The sequence below is a fragment of the Oncorhynchus masou genome, chromosome 9 (assembly GCF_036934945.1).
Source record: "Oncorhynchus masou masou isolate Uvic2021 chromosome 9, UVic_Omas_1.1, whole genome shotgun sequence".
In the NCBI taxonomy this organism is placed as follows: Eukaryota; Metazoa; Chordata; class Actinopteri; order Salmoniformes; family Salmonidae; genus Oncorhynchus; species Oncorhynchus masou.
In genome coordinates this window covers 84,657,700-84,670,199 of record NC_088220.1, presented here as the reverse complement: position 1 = coordinate 84,670,199, position 12,500 = coordinate 84,657,700, and the positions used below count along the sequence as shown (strand labels likewise).

The 12,500-nt window shown below is 40.7% G+C and overlaps 1 protein-coding gene across 4 annotated transcripts in view; it reads left to right on the top strand.

Moving 5' to 3' along the window:
- The window catches only part of LOC135546707 (muscleblind-like protein 1), an 89,508-nt gene that overhangs the window by 62,945 nt on the left and 14,063 nt on the right, over positions 1–12,500 (top strand). For 2 of the 4 annotated variants that reach the window (XM_064975337.1, XM_064975335.1), the window contains exons 4-5: positions 1,105–1,341; positions 5,093–5,146. In XM_064975337.1, the coding sequence (XP_064831409.1) occupies positions 1,105–1,341; positions 5,093–5,146 (291 nt within the window). The remainder of the gene's footprint in view (positions 1–1,104; positions 1,342–5,092; positions 5,147–12,500) is intronic. The other 2 variants (XM_064975339.1, XM_064975338.1) reach the window with 1 other exon arrangement.

The window sequence follows — 12,500 nt, the reverse complement described above, 5'->3', positions numbered from 1 at the left end:
AGGAGAGGAGAGGAGAGGAGAGGAGAGAGCACCCCAGGTCTTGTCTGGACGTGAGCTTGACACATTGTCAACCTGGCCATGCAGGTACTGCCCCCTGCTGGAAAACTCAGGAATATATGAATCTTGTCTTCACGTCATCGATTTGAAAAACTAAATATTTATACTTGAATGATTAAATGAGAGAAGGCAAACATTACAAGATTGATGAGTGTTTATGCTGCTGATTGTTAATTCTCAACTGTAATTAGCAGTTTTTTGTTCTTTTTGATATGTTCATTATGCATTTATATTCATGTATTCCCATTGGTTATTATTCCCGTTGCTAATTATTCTCATTGGTTATTATTCCCGTTGCTAATTATTCCCATTGGTTATTATTCCCAATGGTTATTATTCCCGTTGCTAATTATTCCCATTGGTTATTATTCCCGTTGCTAATTATTCTCATTGGATATTATTCCCATTGGTTATTATTCCCATTGCTAATTATTCCCATTGGTTATTATTCCCATTGGTTATTATTCCCATTGGTTATTATTCCCATTGGATATTATTCCCATTGGTTATTATTCCCGTTGCTAATTATTCCCATTGGTTATTATACCCATTGGTTATTATTCCCGTTGGATATTATTCCCATTGGTTATTATTCCCGTTGGATATTATTCCCATTGGTTATTATTCCCGTTGCTAATTATTCCCATTGGTTATTTTTTCTATTGGATAACATTCCCATTGGTTATTATTCCCATTGGTTATTGATAGGCTGAGTTGGAGGGCTCTTTCTGCCCATGACAGTGATATGTATATATATATAGACCTCAGTTATTAAACCCTTCCTCGTTATGTTGATGTTAGGCTGTGTATGTTTCTTTTTTTGTCTCGCCTAAAAAAAATGTTCACCTTTCCGCAGTGACTTGTTGTGTTGGCATGTGTCATGATGACGCGTGGTTTGTTAATAACCTGATCTGATCTGACCTGATGTCTGTCTGTCTGTCTGTCTGTCTGTCTGTCTGTCTGTCTGTCTGTCTCTCTGTCTCTCTGTCTCTCTGTCTCTCTGTCTCTCTCTCTCTCTCTCTCTCTCTCTCTCTCTCCCCCCCCCAGGTGTGTCGGGAGTACCAGAGAGGTAACTGTACGCGGGGGGAGAGTGACTGTCGCTTCGCCCACCCCTCAGACAGCACCATGATAGACACCAACGACAACACCGTGACCGTGTGTATGGACTGCATAAAGGGTCGCTGCTCCAGGGAGCAGTGCAAATACCTCCACCCTCCAGCCCACCTGCAGGCCAAGATAAAGGCTGGCCAACACCAGGTCAACCAGGCTGCCGCAGTAGCTATGGTAGGTATCCCTCTGTAACACCCCCCCCCCCCACCAGCCACTCCTCTCCAACCTCACCTACGTCTGAATACCTGACCCCCCCCAGCCACTCCTCTCCAACCTCACCTGCGTCTGAATACCTGACCCCCCCCCAGCCACTCCTCTCCTACGTCTGAAAACATGACCCCCCCAGCCACTCCTCTCCAACCTCACCTACGTCTGAATACCTGACCCCCCCCAGCCACTCCTCTCCAACCTCACCTACGTCTGAATACCTGACTCCTCTCCCCCCCAGCCACTCCTCTCCAACCTCACCTACGTCTGAATACCTGACCCCCCCCAGCCACTCCTCTCCAACCTCACCTGCGTCTGACCCCCCTGTCATCTCCCCCAGCCAGCCCCTTCAGCTCTGCTCTCTCATCCCTCTCCCGTCCTCTCTCATCCCCTCCCCCCACACCATCTAGACTGCCCAGCAGACGTAGACAGTAAAGGTAATGGAGACGTATTATGCAGCTAAACTAGTTAGCTTAATTGTATCATGCTAAATGTGTGACTTTACTGCCCCCTCCGACCCTGATCCCTTTCCTTTAGCTCTTTCAACTGTTAACACCTGTTATAGCGTGTGTTATAACCAGATGTATTGTTATTTAACATGTGTTATAACCAGATATATTGTTAATTAACATGTGGTATAACTAGATATATTGTTATATAACGTGTGTTATAACTAGATATATTGTTATTTAACATGTGTTGTAACCAGATATATTGTTATTTAACACGTGTTATAACGGATATATTGTTATTCAACATGTGTTATAACCAGATATATTGTTATTTAACATGTGTCGTAACCAGATATATTGTTATATAACATGTGTTATAACTAGATATATTGTTATTTAACATGTGTTATAACTAGATATATTGTTATATAACATCTGTTATAACTAGATATATTGTTATATGACATGTGTTATAACTAGATATATTGTTATTTAACATGTGTTGTAACCAGATATATTGTTATTTAACATGTGTTATAACTAGATATATTGTTATATAACATGTGTTATAACTAGCTATATTGTTATTTAACATGTGTTGTAACCAGATATATTGTTATTTGACATGTGTTATAACTAGATATATTGTTATATAACATGTGTTATAACTAGATATATTGTTTTTTAACATGTGTTGTAAACAGATATATTGTTATTTGACATGTGTTATAACTAGATATATTGTTATATAACATGTGTTATAACTAGATATATTGTTATTTAACATGTGTTGTAACCAGATATATTGTTATTTAACATGTGGTATAACTAGATATATTATTTTTAACATGTGTTGTAAACAGATATATTGTTATTTGACATGTGTTATAACTAGATATATTGTTATATAACATGTGTTATAACTAGATATATTGTTATTTAACATGTGTTGTAACCAGATATATTGTTATTTAACATGTGGTATAACTAGATATATTGTTATATAACGTGTTGTAACTGGTGATATTGTTATGCTTCTTAGAGCTGCTGTAATTGTGTAGCAATGCTTCCTCATATTATATTTAGGACTTGTTGGGTATCAACTAAACAGCGTTGATACGTCTCCCTATAGCAATGTCATGTCATCACTAAAATATCAAGTAGTCCTGGATATATTAGCTTTGAACTGTATGACTCACAGTAAATAATTCTGTAGTTTTCTGAAACCAGGAAGTGTCTTCTGCAGTAACTGCAGTAATAGCGTTTAGCTCAATCCAGTGACAGCGAATAGCAAGTAAAGCAACATTCCTGTGTAAGTAAATTATGTCAAGGCCGTAGTGTTTACAGTAACAACCCTACAGCTGTTAATGATGTCAAGGCCCTAGTGTTTACAGTAACAACCCTACAGCCGTTAATGATGTCACAGCCGTAGTGTTTACAGTAAGAACCCTACAGCTGTTAATGATGTCAAGGCCCTAGCGTTTACAGTAACAACCCTACAGCCGTTAATGATGTCAAGGCCGTAGTGTTTACAGTAACAACCCTACAGCCGTTAATGATGTCAATGCCCTAGTGTTTAAAGTAACAACCCTACAGCCGTTAATGATGTCAAGGCCGTAGTGTTTACAGTAACAACCCTACAGCCGTTAATGATGTCAAAGCCCTAGTGTTTACAGTAACAGCCCTACAGCCGTTAATGATGTCAAGGCCTTAGTGTTTACAGTAACTACCCTACAGCCGTTAATGATGTCAAGGCCATAGTGTTTACAGTAACAACCCTACAGCCGTTAATGATGTCAAGGCCGTAGTGTTTACAGTAACAACCCTACAGCTGTTAATGATGTCACAGCCGTAGTGTTTACAGTAAAAACCCTACAGCCGTTAATGATGTCAAGGCCATAGTGTTTACAGTAACAACCCTACAGCTGTTAATGATGTCACAGCCGTAGTGTTTACAGTAACAACCCTACAGCCATTAGTGATGTCAAGACCGTAGTGTTTACAGTAACAACCCTACAGCCGTTAATGATGTCAAGGCCATAGTGTTTACAGTAACACCCCTACAGCCGTTAATGATGTCAAGGCCATAGTGTTTACAGTAACAACCCTACAGCCGTTAATGATGTCAAGGCCGTAGTGTTTACAGTAACAACCCTACAGCTGTTAATGATGTCACAGCCGTAGTGTTTACAGTAACAACCCTAAAGCCGTTAATGATGTCAAGGCCGTAGTGTTTACAGTAACAACCCTACAGCCGTTAATGATGTCAAGGCCCTAGTGTTTACAGTAACAACCCTACAGCGGTTAATGATGTCACAGCCGTAGTGTTTACAGTAACAACCCTACAGCCATTAGTGATGTCAAGACCGTAGTGTTTACAGTAACAACCCTACAGCCGTTAATAATGTCAAGGCCATAGTGTTTACAGTAACAACCCTACAGCCGTTAATGATGTCAAGGCCATAGTGTTTACAGTAACAACCCTACAGCCGTTAATGATGTCAAGCCCGTAGTGTTTACAGTAACAACCCTACAGCCGTTAATGATGTCACAGCCGTAGTGTTTACAGTAACAACCCTACAGCCGTTAATGATGTCAAGGCCGTAGTGTTTACAGTAACAACCCTACAGCCGTTAATGATGTCAAGGCCCTAGTGTTTACAGTAACAACCCTACAGCCGTTAATGATGTCAAGGCCGTAGTGTTTACAGTAACAACCCTACAGCCGTTAATGATGTCAAGGCCGTAGTGTTTACAGCAACAACCCTACAGCCGTTAATGATGTCAAGGCCGTAGTGTTTACAGTAACAACCCTACAGCTGTTAATGATGTCAAGGCCATAGTGTTTACAGTAACAAACCTACAGCCGTTAATGATGTCAAGGTCGTAGTGTTTACAGTAACAACCCTACAGCCATTAGTGATGTCCGTAGTTTTTACACTACCACTCTGTTACACTACCATCTCTGTTACAGCAACAACCCTAAAGCTGTTGATGATGTCAAGGCCGTAGTGTTTACAGTAACAACCCTACAGCCGTTAGTGATGTCAAGACCGTAGTGTTTACAGTAACAACCCTACAACCATTAATGTGCATCCTCAAGCTATGTTATTTGTTGTATATTGCATTCCAATGATGTTGTTTTTTCTCTCACCAACCCAAACTGCACTGCTGCCTCCATTATGCACCTCTGCTTGCCGGTTTATGTTAATGCGCTTGAACCTCATTGGCCCATTTCCACCTTGTGCTCGCTGCCTGCAAATTAAGGCTCAGTCGGCTGTCAAATCACTGAAGCGACCCCTCGACGCAACCTTTGACCTGGTACTATGACCTTTCACCTTTTAGCTTGGCATGCAGCTCCTGTTATACTAGTTTCTAACTAAACACATCTTTAGTAAGTTACTGTTTACTAACCAGTTCATATCTGTGGTGATAAATTGATTTTGACATTACTGTTTACTAAACATGTCATTGCTGGGATGATTAATTGACTATGGCAATAATGTTTTCTAAACATTTCGTTGATGGGGTGATGAATTGACTATGGCAATAATGTTTTCTAAACATTTCGTTGATGGGGTGATGAATTGATTGTGGTATAGTGTTACCCCGTTAATTAACCTAAATATCCCTTTACATTTCCATTTCCATCTCTGTGTCAACGTGGGAATGAGGCGGGATTTGCAAAACACTTGCAGTGCCTAAGAAGCTTTATTAGAATGTTGTCTACAGTCAGTTCATCCCTTCTAGTCTATTCATCCTCATAATAACATGGTTTGAACGTTAATCTGGAATTAATTTAGTTAACGCAGCAGCTAAAACCATGATTAGTGTCTATTCAGGAGTGATCAAGTATAAATATATGGCATGGTCATGATATGTTTTATTATTATTACCAGTTTTGCATGTCTAATTCTGGTGGACGGAGGGACTTTAGAATGAACAAGGCTTCCACTGTTAATCATGGATATAGAAGTGCAGCTTTTCTCTGTTAAAACCTCCTCTCTGTTAACACCATCTCTGTTAACACCATCTCTGTTAACACCATCTCTGTTAACACCATCTCTGTTTATAACATCATCTCTGTTAATAACATCCTCTCTGTTTATAACATCCTCTCTGTTAACATCCTCTCTGTTTATAACATCATCTCTGTTAATAACATCCTCTCTGTTTATAACATCCTCTCTGTTAACATCCTCTCTGTTTATAACATCATCTCTGTTAATAACATCCTCTCTGTTAACACCCTCTCTGTTAACACCTTCTCTGTTAACACCATCTCTGTTAACACCATCTCTGTTTATAACATCATCTCTGTTAATAACATCCTCTCTGTTTATAACATCATCTCTGTTAATAACATCCTCTCTGTTTATAACATCATCTCTGTTAATAACATCCTCTCTGTTTATAACATCATCTCTGTTTATAACATCATCTCTGTTAATAACATCCTCTCTGTTAACACCCTCTCTGTTAACACCATCTCTGTTAACATCCTCTCTGTTAACATCCTCTCTGTTAACACCCTTCTGTTAACATCCTCTCTGTTTATAACATAATCTCTGTTAATAACATCCTCTCTGTTAACATCCTCTCTGTTTATAACATCATCTCTGTTAATAACATCCTCTCTGTTAACACCCTCTCTGTTAACACCCTCTCTGTTAACACCCTCTCTGTTAACACCATCTCTGTTAAAACCATCTCTGTTAACATCCTCTCTGTTAACATCCTCTCTGTTAACATTCTCTCTGTTTATAACGTAATCTCTGTTAATAACATCCTCTCTGTTAACATCCTCTCTGTTTATAACATCATCTCTGTTAATAACACCCTCTCTGTTAACACCATCTCTGTTAACACCATCTCTGTTAACATCATCTCTGTTAATAAAATCCTCTCTGTTAATAACACCATCTCTGTTAATAACACTATCTCTGTTAATAACATCCTCTCTGTTAACACCATCTCTGTTAACATCTTCTCTGTTAATAACACCATCTCTGTTAACATCCTCTCTGTTAATATCCTATTTGTTAATAACATCATCTCTGTTAATAACATCATCTCTGTTAACATCCTCTCTGTTAATATCCTATTTGTTAATAACATCATCTCTGTTAACATCAGCTCTGTTAACATCCTCTCTGTTGACTCCTGGTTACTAGTACAATCATTATTATCTTTATTTTACAGAGCTCCTGATATGTTCTCCATGATGTGTTATAAAAGCTGATTTACTTTTGCAGTATTCATGTTATATATTTCTGTGTATATTGTCTGTATGTCGGTAACTCTATTGTGACAATCTCTAGCTGTCAAAATTCATAGACAAGCACCACTGTCTTGAAGGACTAGTGTAACACAGACCACTGTCTTATTATGGGGCTAGTGTAACATAGACCACGGTCTTATTATGGGGCTAGTGTAACATAGACCACTGTGTTATTATGGGGCTAGTGTAACACAGACCACTGTCTTATTATGGGGCTAGTGTAACATAGACCACTGTCTTATTATGGGGCTAGTGTAACACAGACCACTGTCTTATTATGGGGCTAGTGTAACATAGACCACTGTCTTATTATGGGGCTAGTGTAACATAGACCACTGTCTTATTATGGGGCTAGTGTAACATAGACCACTGTGTTATTATGGGGCTAGTGTAACATAGAACACTGTCTTATTATGGGGCTAGTGTAAGACAGACCACTGTCTTGGTATAGAAGGACTAGTGTAACACAGACATCTGTCCTATTATGGGGCTAGTGTAGCATAGACCACTGTGTTATTATAGAAGGACTAGTGTAACACAGACCACTGTCTTATTATAGAAGGACTAGTGTAACATAGACCACTGTCTTATTATGGGGCTAGTGTAACACAGACCACTGTCTTATTATAGAAGGACTAGTGTAACACAGACCACTGTCTTATTATGGGGCTAGTGTAACATAGACCACTGTCTTATTATAGAAGGACTAGTGTAACATAGACCACTGTCTTATTATGGGGCTAGTGTAACATAGACCACTGTCTTATTATGAGGCTAGTGTAACATAGACCACTGTCTTATTATAGAAGGACTAGTGTAACATAGACCACTGTCTTATTATGGGGCTAGTGTAACATAGACCACTGTCTTATTATGGGGCTAGTGTAACACAGACCACTGTCTTATTATAGAAGGACTAGTGTAACACAGACCACTGTCTTATTATGGGGCTAGTGTAACATAGACCACTGTCTTATTATAGAAGGACTAGTGTAACATAGACCACTGTCTTATTATGGGGCTAGTGTAACATAGACCACTGTCTTATTATGAGGCTAGTGTAACATAGACCACTGTCTTATTATAGAGGGACTGTAACATAGACCCCTATCTTATTATGGGGCTAGTGTAACACAGACCACTGTCTTATTATGGGGCTAGTGTAACATAGACCACTGTCTTATTATAGAAGGACTAGTGTAACACAGACCACTGTCTTATTATGGGGCTAGTGTAACATAGACCACTGTCTTATTATGAGGCTAGTGTAACATAGACCACTGTCTTATTATAGAGGGACTGTAACATAGACCCCTATCTTATTATGGGGCTAGTGTAACACAGACCACTGTCTTATTATGGGGCTAGTGTAACATAGACCACTGTCTTATTATAGAAGGACTGTCGTAACATAGACCACTGTCTTATTATGGGGCTAGTGTAACATAGACCACTGTCTTATTATAGAGGGACTATAACATAGGCAACTGCCTTATTATTATGGGGCTAGTTTAACATAGACCACTGTCTTATTATAGAAGGACTGTCGTAACACAGACCACTGTCTTATTATGGGGCTAGTGTAACACAGACCACTCTCTTATTATGGGGCTAGTGTAACATAGACCACTCTCTTATTATGGGGCTAGTGTAACACAGACCACTGTCTTGTTATGGGGCTAGTGTAACACAGACCACTGTCTTATTATAGAGGGACTGTAACATAGACAACTGCCTTATTATTATGGGGCTAGTGTAACACAGACCACTGTCTTATTATAAAAGGACTAGTGTAACACAGACCACTCTCTTATTATGGGGCTAGTGTAACATAGACCACTCTCTTATTATGGGGCTAGTGTAACATAGACCACTGTCTTATTATAGAGGGACTGTAACATAGACAACTGCCTTATTATTATGGGGCTAGTGTAACATAGACTACTGTCTTATTATGGGGCTAGTGTAACATAGACCACTGTCTTGTTATGGGGCTAGTGTAACATAGACCACTGTCTTATTATAGAGGGACTGTAACATAGACAACTGCCTTATTATTATGGGGCTAGTGTAACATAGACTACTGTCTTATTATGGGGCTAGTGTAACATAGACCACTGTCTTGTTATGGGGCTAGTGTAACATAGACCACTGTCTTATTATGGGGCTAGTATAACATAGACCACTGTCTTATTATAGAGGGACTGTAACATAGACAACTGCCTTATTATTATGGGGCTAGTGTAACATAGACCACTGTCTTATTATGGGGCTTGTGTAACATAGACCACTGTGTTATTATGGGGCTAGTGTTACATATACCACTGTCTTATTATGGGGCTAGTGTAACATAGACCACTGTCTTATTATGGGGCTAGTGTAACATAGACCACTGTTTTATCATAGAGGGACTGTAACATAGACTACTGTCTTATTATGGGGCTAGTGTAACATAGACCGCTGTCTTATTATAGAGGGACTGTAACATAGACCACTGTCATATTATAGAGGGACTGTAACATAGACCGCTGTCATATTATAGAGGGACTGTAACATAGACCGCTGTCTTATTATAGAGGGACTGTAACATAGACCCCTATCTTATTATGGGGCTAGTGTAACACTGGCCACTCTCTTATTATGGGGCTAGTTTAACATAGACCACTGTCTTATTATAGAAGGACTAGTGTAACACAGACCACTGTCTTATTATGGGGCTAGTGTAACACAGACCACTGTCTTATTATAGAAGGACTAGTGTAACACAGACCACTGTCTTATTATGGGGCTAGTGTAGCAAAGACCACTGTGTTATTATGGGGCTAGTGTAACACAGACCACTATCTTATTATGGGGCTAGTGTAACACAGACCACTGTCTTATTATGGGGCTAGTGTAACACAGACAACTGCCTTATTATTATGGGGCTAGTGTAGCATAGACCACTGTGTTATTATGGGGCTAGTGTAACACAGACCACTGTCTTATTATGGGGCTAGTGTAACATAGACCACTGTCTTATTATAGAAGGACTGTCGTAACATAGACCACTGTCTTATTATGGGGCTAGTTTAACATAGACCACTGTCTTATTATAGAGGGACTATAACATAGGCAACTGCCTTATTATTATGGGGCTAGTTTAACATAGACCACTGTCTTATTATAGAGGGACTATAACATAGGCAACTGCCTTATTATTATGGGGCTAGTGTAACACAGACCACTGTCTTGTTATGGGGCTAGTGTAACATAGACCACTGTCTTATTATAGAGGGACTGTAACATAGACAACTGCCTTATTATTATGGGGCTAGTGTAACACAGACCACTGTCTTATTATAGAAGGACTAGTGTAACACAGACCACTCTCTTATTATGGGGCTAGTGTAACATAGACCACTGTCTTATTATAGAGGGACTGTAACATAGACAACTGCCTTATTATTATGGGGCTAGTGTAACATAGACTACTGTCTTATTATGGGGCTAGTGTAACATAGACCACTGTCTTGTTATGGGGCTAGTGTAACATAGACCACTGTCTTATTATGGGACAAGTGTAACATATATCACTGTCTTATTATGGGGCTAGTATAACATAGACCACTGTCTTATTATGGGGCTAGTGTAACATAGACCACTGTCTTATTATGGGGCTTGTGTAACATAGACCACTGTCTTATTATGGGGCTATTGTAACATAGACCACTGTTTTATCATAGAGGGACTGTAACATAGACTACTGTCTTATTATGGGGCTAGTGTAACATAGACCGCTGTCTTATTATAGAGGGACTGTAACATAGACCACTGTCATATTATAGAGGGACTGTAACATAGACCGCTGTCTTATTATAGAGGGACTGTAACATAGTCCCCTATCTTATTATGGGGCTAGTGTAACATAGACCACGGTCTTATTATAGAACAATTATTGTGTCATAGACCACTATCTTATTATAGATTGACTGTAACATAGACCACTGATTTCTTTAGAAAAACTTTTTTTAATCATCATTTTTCCTAGGTAGAGAAGCTTTTGATCTAATGAAAATCTTTATTTTCTCTGTCTTATATTCCACCACACCTACAACCACCCCTACAACCACCACCACCCCTACAACCACCACAATAACCACCACCCCTACAACCACCCCTACATCCACCACCACCCCTACAACCACCACAATAACCACCACCCCACCACCCCTACAACCACCTCCACCCCTACAACCACCACAACAACCACCACCATTTCCACCACCTCTACAACCACCACCACCCCTACAACCACCACAATAACCACCACCCCTCCACCCCTACAACCACCACTACATCCACCACCATTTCCACCACCTCTACAACCACCACAACCATCTCTACAACCACCACCACTACAACCACCACCACCACCACCTCTACAACCACCACCATCTCACCACCACCACCACCACCATTACAACCACCACCACCACCACCTCCACCTCACCCCTACAACCACCACTACATCCACCACCACCACCATCACCCCTACAACCACTACCTCCATCACCACCACCACTATAACCAATACCACCACCACCACCACTATAACCACCACCACTACAACAACCACCACCTCCACCACCACCACTACATCCAACACCACCACTATAACCACCACCACCACTATAACCTTCACCACAACTACATCCAACATCACCACCACCACTACTATAACCACCACCACCACTATAACCACCACCACCACTACATCCAACACCACCACCTCCACCTCCATCCACCACTATAACCACCACCACTACATCCAACACCACCACCTCCACCTCCACCACCACCACTACATCCAATACCACCACTATAACCACCACTACATCCACCACCAAATCCACCACCACCACAACATCCAACACCACCACCTCCACCACCACCACTACATCCAACACCACCACTATAACCACCACTACATCCACCACCACCTCCACCAATACCACTATAACCAACACCACCACCACCACCCCTACATCCACCCCCACCCCCACCACCACTATAACCAACACTACATCCATCACCACCTCCACCAACACCACTATAACCACCACCCCCCCAACCACCACTACCACCCCTACAACCACCACTACCACAACAACCACTACCACCACCACTACACCACCACCACTACCACAACCACCACTACCATCACGACTACATCCACCACCACCACCATCACCCTTACCACTACAACCACCACCATCACCTTCACCAACACCACAACAACCAATGCTACAATCACCATCACCACTATATCCATCACCACCATCACCACCACCTCCACCTCCACCACCTCCACCATTACCACCTCCACCACTATCATCACCACCACTACCACTA